Below are 14003 nucleotides of genomic sequence, written 5' to 3'. Positions count from 1 at the left end.
CTGTCCAGATATGATCGATCCATGCGGATGTCTTACCAGAAGGCAGTGAGTGTCTGGAAGTTGATGGTCTCCAAAACATGTTCGGGAGCGTTGAGCTCCAACAGCAGCATGATGAAAATGCGGTGGTATGGCAGCTGTTGGAATTCTGTCTGACGGACATCGTGGTCCTGAATCAGCACCCCAACTACGATACCCAGAACCTATATGAACAATGCAGAGCACAAATCAGGAAAAAGTAAACCAGCCGGTCAAAGGCTGCCGGCATTATCTACAGAGAAGACAAGCATTTATAGTCTGTGGCTGTTGAGATTTTATAATCAAAAAGGGAAATTACAATCAGGCTGTCAAGTGAGCAATGAAGGATTCTGAGGTGCTCCGACAGGCATTTCAAGAAGGGCAATTCTTCAAACTAGGTTTTAACAAGGTAGTTGAATTAAGTTATTAGCCCTGTGAAAAGGTTTGAAAAGTCTTCAACACGCATCGCTGATTTATGTAGCCTTCTTTGGAATCCATTTTTAGCAGAATAAACCTAGTCACACATCTGGTGGGCTCTTGAGATCATACTTTGATTGTAAAGCCCTCCAAAATCACACCGTTCCCCTTCTACATATGAGCTGACATGGACATCCCTTCGTAGAAAGTGTTTAATTACCACCAGTGAAAACCAATTTTCTATAATGCGCTATAATAGTTTATATTTTGGACTGTTCGGTCACAGGTGATAGATCAGGCATGTCCTTTGCTTGTGTACCTTGTTGAGGAGGTTGATTTTTGTCACTGTGTTGGTGGCCTCTCCAGAGTGTTTGACAAGCAGGGCTATGAGCCTAACAAAAGCATCCAGGTTGTGGTAACACTTGGCTCTGATGATGGCTGCGCTGGCTGCTGGGTTGTGCTGCTGCTCAGCCTGTGCCCGATAGCTTATCTCCACACACATTTCTGTGCACAGCCGGAAGAACCTGGTGATCAGGTCATCGGTCTTCAGGATGCCCTGCTGGTGCATCTGGAGGAAAGAGAGTCAGTAGATGAAATTGAGGAACAAGGATCAGCGCGACTTTGGTTCATTTGCACATTACCTAACTGGTAAAAGAGTGTTTACCTGGCCAACGAAGGCAGAAAAAGCTTTGGTGCTATCCCTGCCAGCAGCAGCTGAGTGGTACAGGTTGACCCATTCCCTCAGGAGGTACTCGGCCTTCTCCCTCAGGCCTGGAGGATCATCATATTCTGAAGCCTGTGAAATCCCAGAGTGCATCATGAAGTTGGGTCCTCCGTGGGCCCGGTCAATCATGGCCTCATAGTTGGAGCGAACAACATCCATCAGCTGGGGAAGGCTGGGGGGGGGAGGAGGACAACGAGATGACAGAGAGTCAGTTTTAACCCCTTTCACATTAGAGTCATTTGATTTTTCCCAAATTTGGTACAGATTAGACAGTGATATCAAGGTAAAGTAGCAAATAAATTAATCTGACAGGAAAGTTGTAATCTATGGCATATCATTAGGTAAATTATGGCAACCAATTGTTTTAGTGTAAAGCACAGACACATTGAATACGCACAAACATTGATAACCTGTGGGTTGTAAAAGCACCACAATCTGACCAAGTGGTATAGAATATATGTATATATATATTTTTTTACCAAGTTGTTGTACACCCCACTGTCTCATTTGGTGTCTTTGTTAAGCTTTGCTGTTCTTGTTCTGCTGTATGTCTATTAGTGTGTAAATTCATTGAGAGAAACAAAAAACAGAGTCAAATTCCTTGTATGTGTTCACATGCTTGGCCAATAAAGCCGATTCTGATAGAACACAAAGAACACAAAGCCATGTAGCCATGACAGAATGCTTCAAATATGGAAGTTGCTGCAAAGAGGCTACACATTCTGAAACGTGGACGCTTCACACAAATCTTTAACCCAGCAGCACAGAAGACCTATACAATCACCACAGTTTTAAGGTGGACGGCCAAGATTAGTGTCACCTAATCCGTGTTCAAGACGCGAGGGACAACCTGAAAACATAATGCCTCCAGTCGTGGCTGTCGCCGGCAGTTTTAACATTGTAGTTGTTTACCCCTCAGGTGCGTTGGCTCTGGAGTGTGCACAGGTCCTCATTAAAGTTTCAATTGTGTGGAAGAGGTCAGCCTCTGTGACATGGCTGACACTGCGTTCATCCACCAGCAGGAGCTTCACCAATTGCATGGCAAATGCAACGGCCATGTAGTGCAGTCCGTTTTCCATCGACTAGAAGGAAGCAAAAAAATCAACATGAGCTTGTAATGGCAGTTGAAATGTTACTCGGCCAGACAAAGATAAGTTACTGAGTCACACATCTATTGATCATTTGAACTATAGTGGATCTGATTAGGACCTATTACAACTTTCAACAGAAAGAATACACTAGACTACACATCAAAGTGAAAACTAAATGACTCAATTCTTAATGTGTACCTGTGCCAGGTGCAGGTCATACTGCTGCATATTCACGAGATGGTTCCTGATCAGAAGCTCCACTGCCTCTACGTTATATTTGTACTCATCACGGCATTCAATCAGACACCTGTAAACAAACCCAGGCAGAATATTACAAAATGTCCTATACATGTAGCAACCTTATGTCATGCACCACAGGAGGGACAGTTAAATTCTTTTCAACATTCCACAAATCAAATAATTGTTCAGATTTATAATAATATACCCCAAGGCCAAACAAAGACTTCATATGATTCAAAATTAGTGAGGGTAAAGGGAGCTTAACAAAGAAACATGGGATAAATAATGGTTTGAAATAAAATGTGCCCCGACTCACCTGGTGATCTGCTTATTGCACCACTGTGGTCCATAGGCCCGTCCATCCTGTAGGGCTTTCAGCACCAGCAGGTGGCACTCCCTGTAGCGGAGCAGCAAGTCTGCATCAGCACCACTAGTAGCATCCAGAAGACCTTCCACAGCCTGGGAAATAGAGGAACAAACGTATTAAAAAAAACAAAGCATAAAGTAATCCTCCACCTTGCCTCCCTTACACCATTTCTAAAGACTGCAATTGTAAAAGGTAAGTGGCCTACCTTCTGCAGAAGGCCAAGTGCGGCGATGCCGTCCCTAGAGTTCCTAGCCAAGGCTACAGCTTCCAGCAGGCTGCGCAGAGCCTGGGTCAGCGGGTTCATGGCGAGGGCTGGAGGGATGGCATGAAGATGTTGCTCCAAGTCTGCCATGCACTTATCGTAGATCTGAGCCACATCATCTGTGGCCCATGCCTGTTGCTGTTAACAAAGATACAGAGAGATGGAATTTACTTCTGTGGGTTTAAAACTGCAACACCTATCTGTGACACAACCTTTTTATTTATTGTTAACACATGAGGCACTTAGTTAAGCGCTGGCTGTTTTAGTTTCTTACACACCGTTATAAGGCTTACGAAAATGATATAGGGTAATCTTTAATAAATAAAAATTGTCCTTTTAAATAGGCACTGTAGCCCCTTTCAAACTTACCTTTTCTAGTCTTTTTAGCTCTTAAGTTTGTTTTGGGGAGATAAAAAAAGAAACCTACCTTCATGGGCTGAGCCAAAAAGCCAGTGGGTTGAGAGAGATCATTGCTGGGTAAGAAACCTGGAACGTTCCTGGCAAACTCCTCATATACAGCCAGTTGCTTCGGGTCCACTCCTCCCACCTACAACAAAAAAAATGCATGTTGTTACTTTGTTACTGAGGCAACAGTAAATTATGTTTGGATATATATTGCACGACTGAACGTTACAGTCATCTTACCTTGAGTCTGATCTGCTCAGGCATACGCTCAGCCTGGTACGTCAGAACAACAGGGTCACAATAACGACGTCCCTCTTGCCGTGCATGCTTCCTCAGCTCAAACTCCTAAAAGTTAAGTTAAAAGAACCAATTAAGAAATAGGACACTAATCCATTTTTACACGTCATGCTGAGGTGACACTAGCAACAGTTCACGTATCAGAAATACATTTATATTGATGTCCGTTGATCTAGTCTTCCTTAAGTCTCACCGTGGCTAGTCTCTTGTCCATTTCAGGGCCAGCCTTCTCCACGGCTGTTTTCTGAATGAAGCAGCAAGCCAATTCACAGTTGTCTTGAGCAATCCTGGCTGCAGCCTCTTCCATCATTTCCCTCTGTTGGGGGGTTGGGGCCTGAGGGAATGAACGCCTTGAGTTAAACAAGCAGGAATGGTACATGGGAAAGGGTAAGAAAGCTCTCTCTACGCTTTGTCTTTTTATATATTATGAAACACTAACAATTAAGCACATAAACCCTCATGTAGTCATTCAGCTTACCCTTAGTGCAGCGGCAAAGCTGTTCTTAAGGTTGGTGGCGATGCTCATGAGCAGGGGCTCCCGGCAGGTGATCATGGCCATGCCAGCAGTCAGGTTTCTCATCATGTGGTGGGCAGCCACACGCATGCGGGACTCCTCTGAATCCAGGGCAAAGTCCTTCCTGATGATCTGCTCACAGGTTGTCATGGCTATTTTGATAGAGCGGTCAACCACAGGGTGCACCAGCTCCTGAACAGCTCGCTCGACTGACTGCCGTACACACTGCTTCAACTGAGGATGGGCCTGTAGCAGAGGGATCTAAAGAGAAAAGACGGGGGAGGACAGGAGAGGGAAAACAATTGAAAGCAACAGGAGAAAGCAAAAAAGCCAAAGAGAAGGCGTTTGCGTTTTTGTTTTGTTTATGTGGACTTCTGCGTCAGTGGTTTGCAGGTACCCAACACTTACGTTGACAGTTATATTGATGTGTGGAGCCAGACCTGCCAAGGCATACACATTGATGTCGTGGTAACTGAACTGTGGGGTGGGGGGCCCTGTGGTTGTGCAAGTGGTGGTGGTGGAAGCTGGGGTTGAGGGAGGGGCTGCAAATGGAACAAAGTCTCCTGTTGGTCACAAAACAGTAATTTCATTAAAATCACACGAAAACATTTGATTATCCAGACAACATAAAAAGGAAGAAAGCACATGGGCAACAAAAACAAGTAATAGTAAGCTTTGAGTGTGACATATTTTAAAAGAATTCTTAAAGAACTTCAGAGCAAAATATATGATATGACAAAACTAGACAAGGGGAAATTGTTAAAATTAGTATTTTAATAATCATCACAGCATTTTTTTAAAGAGATTTTAGATATTTATGTTATTATTTACTTAATATTCAAAATTAAAAAAAAACGATTAACTCAAGTTCATCCTCTTGACAGCGGTGGTTTTAAATAGGTATTTCAGACTTGGCCAGTATGGGCCACAATGCGTTTCTTTAATCATTTGGGAGGGCGAGTGGGGGTCATTAGTGGGGTTTATGAGAAAATGTCCACCCTCTGGATTGATACTGACATGTGATATGCTAAAAGGACAAACAAATCCAACTTAAATTAAAGTTGTAGCTCAAATCTTTCAAAATTTAGACGTACAGTATGTAGAAAGGAGTGCAAAGTTAAAAGCTAATATGGAGCGCCCACCTGTGGTAGACACTGGCAGCATCTCCTCTGGAGGCTTTGCCTCCTTCTTTGGCGCAGACAGCTGCTCCTCCAGGCTCTTCAGCTTATCTTTGTCCTTCAGCAAGTTTCCTGGCTTGAGATCGTTGATGTCCAGAGACAAGTTCTTACACAGAACTTCAATCTCAAACTTTAAGTTCAGCTGCAGTAAACAAGAGAACAATGTAAGACATAATTTAGTTATTGATAAATACTGTGTATCTGTATTATAGCTGGAAGTGGCAACAAAGAGGTTATGGACAATTATGTGATAGGCCATGTAATACAGAATGTATTGGCTGACAATGTTGGATAGCGTTGGGTTACGGTTAACAAGTTTAGTTAAATACATACTGTTTTGTAGCATGACCACTTCACATCTGCTACTAAACCAATTTTTTTAATCTATTATTTTGATGGATTGCATTTCCAAGAGCTGCTTGCAGTTAAGTGGCTATATAGATATTACCTTGAGGTCATGTTCTTGATGCAGCTCAGCGAGAACATTCATGATGGCCATAGTCCAGGGGTTCTGGGGCCTGAAGACCTACAACATCAGAGACACACACAAGTTAAAATCACAGTGGAATCAGGTAAGCACAAGCCAATTTTATTAACTGAGTGTGTAAAAATATGACAGCATGACATACTGGCAGTGGTATGAGGTAATGTCAATGGCAGGGAGACACCTTACAGTCTACACCTATTTTACTAACCATGCTTCGTAGACTGGACTCCAAAACTTTGGCCACAAAGGGAACCACGTACAGTAGCTCCTGCTGCCCTTTCACGTAGGCTTCCAGTAGCAGAGATTTGACTTCCAGATCCTGTAAAAAAGGAGAAAGATAAGTCAGCAAACCCCAAAGCCGACTAGAGACCCACCACATAACGATACAACTAAATTATTATTCTTTTTTTTTTTTTTTTTTTTACAAATTCTTACTGTGTAAAGAATAGGCTTGTTTTTGGCTAGTGTAATCATGCCCAACCAGTGGCCCAAGTTCTTCAGCAGGGAGCGATCAGAGAAATTGGCAGCTGCCTTGTCAGATGTCAACAGAACCTGAGAGAAATGGAGGAGTATCAGTATTTTGCTAATTATAAGTTCTTTAGCAGTGCTGCAACTGTGATCAATAGGAACAACTGAGAGATATTTTACACTAAGCAATTAGTGGCAGGCAAAACACTAGAATAAACAAAACAAGAATATGATATTAATAGTAGGCAGCAAATAAGAAAAAAAAAAAAAAAACTTTGTGCTTCTAAAGCCCTCAAGTTACCATCTTATCCCCCGCTGTTTTACCTTGATATTCCTGTACGTCTCATTGAGGACCATCTTCACAAACTCAGGGTTCTTGAGAGTGTCCAGAAAGTTGGAGTAGAGACCGTGGAAGTTGGGCTCAATGCTGACACGCTTCATCACCAGGTACTGAGACACCCACGGCATAAACTCTTCCTTCACCGTTTCTTTCAACTCCTCAACCTGGAAAAAAAAAACAAAAAAAAAAAAAACAAATACGGTTTAACAACCTTATTTGACTATTACGGTTCTTGAGATACAGTGAGGTTTTGTCTGTTTTCACTTTACCTTCTGTGTCATGTTGGACTGAGAAAGGTTGTTGAAGATAAACGCAATCTTCTCCTGGACATTCTCTGGAGGCTCTACGATCCTTTCTGTTTGGTCAGTGGCCACCAGCAGGGTGTCAATGTTGGTTGTGTTTATGGAGGGCTGCAGGTGGGAACAAGAACATTTACCTTTGAAACAGGTGCAAGTCTATATACTGGACATAGTTTTTGCATGCAGAAAAACATAAACCAATTGAAAGCATTGACAAGTCACATATTAGGGCATATAGACATTAACATTAAAGCCAAACTCACAGGGACATCCTTCTTGAAGCTGCTGGGTGTTGGTCTGGTGATGGTAGGGGTCTTGGCTACCGTGGTTGTAGTCGTGGCGGTGGTGACTAGAGTGCTGGGCTGACCTGGCTGTGGGGCTTTGGGGACACCAGGTTGCTGCGACTGGGCCTGTGCTTGGACTTGTGCCAGTGCCAGACTGCCGGGGGTGGTGATGGAGCCTTGCATCTTCACCGGAGGGTCCCGTGACTGTTGGCCATACTCGATATACTGCACACACAGGATATTGAAAGGAGCAGAGCGAGAGATTTAATTTATCTGTATTTGTGAATCATTTTCTGTAGTCATAGTTGGGATAAAGTAAGATATGAAATGGTGGGCAAAGATAAATTAAGGAAACCTGGTTACCTCTTGTAAATGGTGGGGGAATTGCAAGAAGTGGGCAATTGAAGCCAGGTGTTGACAATATTGAGGATAGTCCTTTAGTCTACAAATATGAAATATATGTTAGTCTGAGACAAGATGGCTGTTGTTACTTTCATACTCATTTTGCAAAAAAATTAAAACATTTCAATACCTGTTTTTAAACCTATCTAGGGCAGCAATTCCAAAGTAATACATTTTGGATCCATAGGGTTTTCTTAAGGCTTCAAGAACATATCGGAGGGCCAAGCCCAGGGCCATGTAGGTGACAAGGCCCTTCTCAATAATGCCACCAAAAAGGCAGGCAGTGATGTGCAGCTCCTTGTCTGGGTATTGGGGGAAGAATCGGTATTCCTCAAACAAGTTGCGAAGCATGCAGTTGAACACCTCTCGCTCCCGCTTGATGGTTGAATCCTTGAATCTCTGCAGCATTTCCAGTACCTAGGAGGGGGACGATGATGTAGTGGGAGATGAGTAACTTTGAAGAGCAACATTACTGAGAATATGATAGAACTAATCAACAGCAGCCACCAAATGCCTAAAAACATGCGAGTGTGATTTAGGTTAGTGATTTTGGCAGAGCCAAATGAATAATAGCACTACGTACCTCATCCACAGACATAGTTGGATGAGGTGGATGGTTGTAGATGCGCTGAAAATAACTGTTTGCTTCGTCGTCTATCTCCTTACTAAAGTGCTGGTTTGCCTCGGGCCAGACCTGAGAAAGGTCAGCTGGAAAAAAAAAAAAAAAACAAAGATTAGAAAGACATTTTTAACCAAGACTCATTTACTTGAACGTTGTAATCAAACAGTGATTAAGCAAGAGCCAAGTTATTAGCTCATTAGTGAACATCATAGTGCAACCAAGTGATACATCATGAATCCAAGAGTACTGTAACTGATCAAGTCAGGTTAGACCTCTTGATTAAAAAGTAGACAAATTACATTAATGTGTAATTTGTCTAAGCAGAATGAATGACTGATCTGTATTTCCTCTAGAATAGACAAATTGTATATGCAAGTTGCACAACATGACATGAAAAATAAAGTTAAGTCATACATTTAAAATGTTTACAAAAAGGTTCAAATTGCTTTCAAAAATGTGTTAAAAAAGGACTTGCTAAATTTCTTGCTGAAACTTGTCTTGAGTGTATTTTTTTTTATTAACACAATAAGCATTATCACTGCAGAAGAAATACATGGCTGAGCAGCTTAGAGTGGGCTCTCAGTCACACTTCTACACAGGCCTTCATCTTACTCTGCTGAAAGGTAGGTGGGTTCAGGCCTGGGGTGCTCATCTTCCTGGTGCCAAAAGGGTCGGTGTTTACCGTTGGCATCCCCAGACTAGAACCAATACCAGAGCCGATGCCTGTGCCCAAAGGACCTGAAAGAAACAACACTTTAAATCATTTCAATCCATACCTACATCACCCTCTGAACTACAATCATTTGTTCAGTTTTATAGGAACAAGGATTGAGTGACCAAACAGGGTGTTCTGCCAAATTTGTTAACCCTTACAAAATGTTTTCCCGGTTACTTTTTCTGAACTTCCCAACATGATACAAACTAATTAAGTTCTAAAGTAAGCTTTGCCATAGTTTGCTTTGGTGTACTGTATACACATTATTAACAAGCATTTAGCAACAGCGGAACAAGAAAAAAAAATGTGTTCCAGTCTTGTTTCTCACTGAGCTCAAATAAGACCCAAATGGCTATGATAGTGCAGTATGACTTGCTGATTCAGTATGAAAATGTGTCTTGGTTGTTTGTCATGAAATGAAAGAATTAAATAGCATAGTACCAGAGTCCATACCAGGGAGCTGCGAGGACAGGCTGCCAATGCCCCCAAATGGTGTGCTGGGGTTGGGGTTGGAGAGTGGTGGGAAGGCCTTTGCTGGGGACTGGGGATTACTGAAAGCCGAACTCAGCGAGGTTGGGAAACCTTGCATGCTTTGAGTGTGGGAGGTTGCTGTGCCCCCCAGGTTCAAGGAACCCATGCCAGACAGAGAGTCCATCTAGAGAGGAGCAAGAGAGGGAGAGACAGAGACCAAGACAGAAAATAACAATAATTAAAAGCAATTTTTTAAAGTTGTTTTTTAAGTTTTTAGCAAGTTAGGAAAACAGATCTGTTTTGTTGACACCAATTTCCAACATGAGAAGGCATTACAAAGTCTGTCTGCAGACGCATGTGGCGGCTTCCATATGAAGATACCTGTACAGGAGAGATGGCATCCAGGCTGCTGGTGCTGGGAGCACGTCCCTTTGGCATCACCCCTGGTGGTGGTTGTCGGGCTTTATTCATTACATTGCTGCAGTTAGCAACCATGGTAAGGATTGTCTCCGACAACTCCTGGGACACGCTCCTAAGGAAAAAAGGGAACAAATCTTTAAGTTAACAAAAAGAAAAGAAAAAGATAACACTGTATGGAGAGAAAAAAAAAAAAAAAAAAAAAAAAAGTACTGTGATAAAATTCACATTCTTTAGATGTCAGCCTTAATGTGGTCAAAACACCATCAAATATAACCAAAGCTGGGCCTCACTTTGAGCAAGACTGACAATAAATGAAAAGGGCAACTAATAGTTAGGGTTGGGTATCGTTTGGGTTTTTTTCCCCCCATAGCGGTGCTAAAGCTTTTAAAACGCTGCCGGTGCCTAAGCAGTGCCTGAACCGATTTTTTTTTTTTAAAACTTGAAAAACAAAAGTAAAATTGCTAAGGCCATATGGTCAAAATTAATTAAATGATTTATTAATAATGTAATAACAACTTATTTCACTAGTAAATTCTTGTTAAACGACAAAAACAACCACCAGACAGGAAAAGGGGATTTTACAATAACTTTGAATGCACCACGAGGCTACCAGTTTCAGTGAACACCGTCTGTTGTTTTTCAGACAACGGCAGCTGCAGACTGTTATGCCCCGGTGTTGGAACCCTCTACAGTAAAATACAGTCACACTTTACACCGTTTAACGTTAACGGTAGGCTAACATGACCTGCTGTCAAGGGTTACTGTTAACTAGCGTCCCGTGCAGCGATGCTTCTGTTGCCTGTAACGTTCGTTTCAGAGCATCAGAGAGCAGCGCAGGCATCAGAATGGCACCGAAATGAGACCTTGAAATCTGCATTGCTATTTGGTCCGGTAGATACCGGTCATTTAGGCACCGGTGCCATATTAGCACCAGGTCTCGGTACCCAACCCTACTAATAATACAGCGATAGGGACTAAGTCAACTAGGTTCTCACCCAGCACAGGACTGCAGGCAGGCCAGCATGGTGGCTAAGGTCTCCGGGGGCAGCTGGGCGCTTTTGGGCTGGTCCTTGTCTGGGGCCAGACCCCCCATAATGGATGGGCAGCGCCTCTTCAGGAATGTCACACACGCCTGGATAAAAGGTTCCTGACAAAACACAAAATGACTGTAAAATACAAATGTTCTTAGGCGGGTATTCTCAAATACAACATAAACAACACGACCAACAATCTATTGATTTGTTGTCTTTTTTTAAACGGTACGTAAATCAATATGAAGACATACCCCATGCTCTCTGATTTTGTCAGTCAGCCATTTATCAAGTTTGAGGTATTCACGGCGAGAGGCAAGTGCAGCAAGGTCAATTACAAAGGCAAATGGAGTACCATTCAGCAACATCGATAGAGACTGAAAAAAAAAAAAAATAAAAAAAAAAAAAACACACACACACTGGCTTACTGACCATGAAAATGATACCTACATTTACGATAAAGCGGGGAGCACCACAGGATATAAAGTGGGGACCACCACAGGATATATGGCACTATGTCCTCTAATTTGTCTTATTTTAATGTAATGTTAACTAAAACTAGTAAATCAAAAGAAACAGAGGGAAATTATTCAATGTACCAGTTTAGTGTGCTACGACACAAGTGCCTACTTATTCTGCTTTAGCTTGAAGGTTTTAAGTTCAGAGAAGTCACCATATCAGTGATTATTTAGTTTATTCGGACAAACCTTCAAGTCCTGGGCCACGTCCAGGATGCGAGACAGCTTGGCCTGGTCATACTGCTCCCCTCTCATGTACCACTCAGCCATCGAATGCATAATTAGCTGACGGATGGAGGGAGACTGTCCCTGGAAAAATAACCACCAGGTATTATAAGTACACACGTTTTAATAAGAATATAACCAAGACAACAAAAAACTTGAAAGTATCAAAGGGCACAGAGGACAAAATAATGACCTCTTGACTTGAAACCAACAAGCATCAACACCAACCTGTCCATGCCAGGCGTAGTGCAGGATAATGGCAGAGTTAGGGTGGTTGCCCAGGAAGATAGGCATCAGGGTAGAGATGAGCTCATGGCGCAGTGTGTGCCAGGAGGTGGAGATCTGCAGCAGTGCCAGCACCAACATGTCTGGGCAGTGCTTGATAGGAAAGCTGAACAGCTGCTTCACCTGCTCATACTGGCCCACCTCAGACAGCCTAAGCAGGCTCTCCACCAGGTCCAGACTTTTCCTGTGAAGAGTTCAGGGCAGTCAGTCAAACACATTGTAGCATCACTACAGCATGGACGTTGTAACTTCCTGAGTAAATCAACACTGAACCGCATTCAGTAGGTCAAAATACATTTCTGAACATAAAGCAGGGTTTCCCAAAGCATACTATAGCAATCAGCTATAGATAATGTATGTTTTACAATGGTGATTTCGATTATCATGATATATTAGACATATTATATTGGATGTGCTAGGGGAAGCATTGCTTGAAATGTACAGCTGAGTCACATGCAGCAAATAAATGTTAACCATTTTAAAGACTAGATACTTCAGAACTAAACCCAGTGAGGAGGAATAAGCAACTGCAACACCCTTCTATATAGCAACAAGCTTCATACCAGGTGGCAATCTCCCTGTTGTCATCCTCTGGTGGAGCCTTAAGGATGTCTATGGCCACAGTGTGACAAGGGTAGTCAGCAAAGGAAAACACTTCTGGGCTCATCAGGGAGTGCTGAATGAATGACAGCTGCAAACAGAAACAAAGCAATTAAACATTTAAAGAGGGAATACAAGGCTCATCCTTAACCACTCAAACCCCACTGTCTGGACAGAGAAATCCTACTCTCTTAGACAGCAATACATTCCATTCAGTCAAGGTTGGAACTAGAATTAAACACATGAAATCACATCATCCAGATGGACCAGATATTGGTCAGTTACCTGTCCCTCGGCGTGTTTCCATGGCCTATAGATGAGATCGACAGGAAAGACCTCCATGCCCAGCCCCCTCTGAATGCCATACACCACTATATGCAGGCCTTTGCTGTCCCGGATTAGAAAGCCTGGGTGGTCCAATTCGTATGTCACCTCTTTGAAGTTCAGGTTGGGATTCTAGGGAACAGACAAAAATTGACAAGTGAAACCTCAGCAGGTTTTTTTAAAGTAAACTGGTACCAACGTAAAATTTCTGCAACCTTCAGTGTGAGGTCTATGACAGGCTAGTGCATGTATTACCTTGTGTACTGATGCAGAATTTGACAAAAATGTAAATCCAGGGTGACACTATAAAATGCTGGACACAAAAGCCTACAGTACTCTTTGTTAAAGAATCAACGGTGAGAAGAGGATCCGACTTATGGCCCTTAAAAATGCAACATGTTGGTGCAGGTGAAATGCCATCTAATTGATGGAAATGCTGAAGTGGAGTTGACATGCAAATGTAGTTGTAACTGCACAATGCATTCTAATGCATTCATCCTTGCCATTTAAAACTATTTATATTTGGGGAAAGTATGTCAGTGGCAGTGTGTGGAAAGTATACAATGTTTAGGAAAAGTTACTGCCAACTATAAGCCTGTTCAGATCTGGCCTTAACATGCGTCTTGGGTGATCCGATCACGAGTGGACGGCTTTAAGTACAACATGCGTCTTGAGTGACTACTTGTGATCGGATCTCATTCCCTGCTCTTTATGTAAATAAAGTTTCCATACACAAAAATCATTTTTGCTGTTGTAAATTTCAGTTGTTACTCACATAAATCATACTTTACATCATTACAGAAACGTGAGAGGACTAATGAAAAAGCGCTGCCCACAGTATGTCGCCGAAGGACGTAACTGCCTGACAGTGATATGCGTGCAATATGTTCAGGTTTTGGGGTAGGCTTCATTTAATGAACCTAAATATAAAAGGATGTCTACCGGCGGTCGCCACCTGTGCAAGAGACCAGAGAGAAAGATGTTTTTAAGTCTGTGCGTTCA

At 42.5% G+C, this 14003-nt stretch overlaps 1 protein-coding gene across 12 annotated transcripts in view; it reads right to left on the bottom strand.

Moving 5' to 3' along the window:
• Nucleotides 1-14003, bottom strand: part of cnot1 (CCR4-NOT transcription complex, subunit 1) — a 29766-nt gene that overhangs the window by 3279 nt on the left and 12484 nt on the right. For 2 of the 12 annotated variants that reach the window (XM_031294798.2, XM_031294799.2), the window contains exons 11-42: nt 12963-13133; nt 12641-12768; nt 12021-12261; nt 11757-11876; nt 11304-11426; nt 11014-11165; nt 9980-10130; nt 9569-9782; nt 9025-9150; nt 8374-8498; nt 7921-8207; nt 7752-7830; nt 7368-7622; nt 7075-7215; nt 6790-6969; nt 6433-6549; nt 6206-6316; nt 5959-6036; nt 5475-5652; nt 4741-4895; nt 4297-4593; nt 4012-4152; nt 3762-3866; nt 3544-3663; nt 3060-3254; nt 2804-2946; nt 2446-2554; nt 2069-2238; nt 1636-1707; nt 1097-1328; nt 752-1000; nt 37-200 (exon numbers count right to left, since the gene is read on the bottom strand). In XM_031294798.2, coding sequence (XP_031150658.1) covers nt 37-200; nt 752-1000; nt 1097-1328; nt 1636-1707; nt 2069-2238; nt 2446-2554; nt 2804-2946; nt 3060-3254; nt 3544-3663; nt 3762-3866; nt 4012-4152; nt 4297-4593; nt 4741-4895; nt 5475-5652; nt 5959-6036; nt 6206-6316; nt 6433-6549; nt 6790-6969; nt 7075-7215; nt 7368-7622; nt 7752-7830; nt 7921-8207; nt 8374-8498; nt 9025-9150; nt 9569-9782; nt 9980-10130; nt 11014-11165; nt 11304-11426; nt 11757-11876; nt 12021-12261; nt 12641-12768; nt 12963-13133 — 5129 coding nt within the window. The remainder of the gene's footprint in view (nt 1-36; nt 201-751; nt 1001-1096; nt 1329-1635; nt 1708-2068; nt 2239-2445; nt 2555-2803; nt 2947-3059; nt 3255-3543; nt 3664-3761; nt 3867-4011; nt 4153-4296; nt 4594-4740; nt 4896-5474; nt 5653-5958; nt 6037-6205; nt 6317-6432; nt 6550-6789; nt 6970-7074; nt 7216-7367; nt 7623-7751; nt 7831-7920; nt 8208-8373; nt 8499-9024; nt 9151-9568; nt 9783-9979; nt 10131-11013; nt 11166-11303; nt 11427-11756; nt 11877-12020; nt 12262-12640; nt 12769-12962; nt 13134-14003) is intronic. The other 10 variants (XM_031294808.2, XM_031294809.2, XM_036002839.1 and 7 more) reach the window with 9 other exon arrangements.

Source organism: Sander lucioperca, chromosome 7, assembly GCF_008315115.2.
Source record: "Sander lucioperca isolate FBNREF2018 chromosome 7, SLUC_FBN_1.2, whole genome shotgun sequence".
Classification (NCBI taxonomy): domain Eukaryota; kingdom Metazoa; phylum Chordata; class Actinopteri; order Perciformes; family Percidae; genus Sander; species Sander lucioperca.
This window is presented reverse-complemented; position numbering and strand designations above follow the sequence as displayed.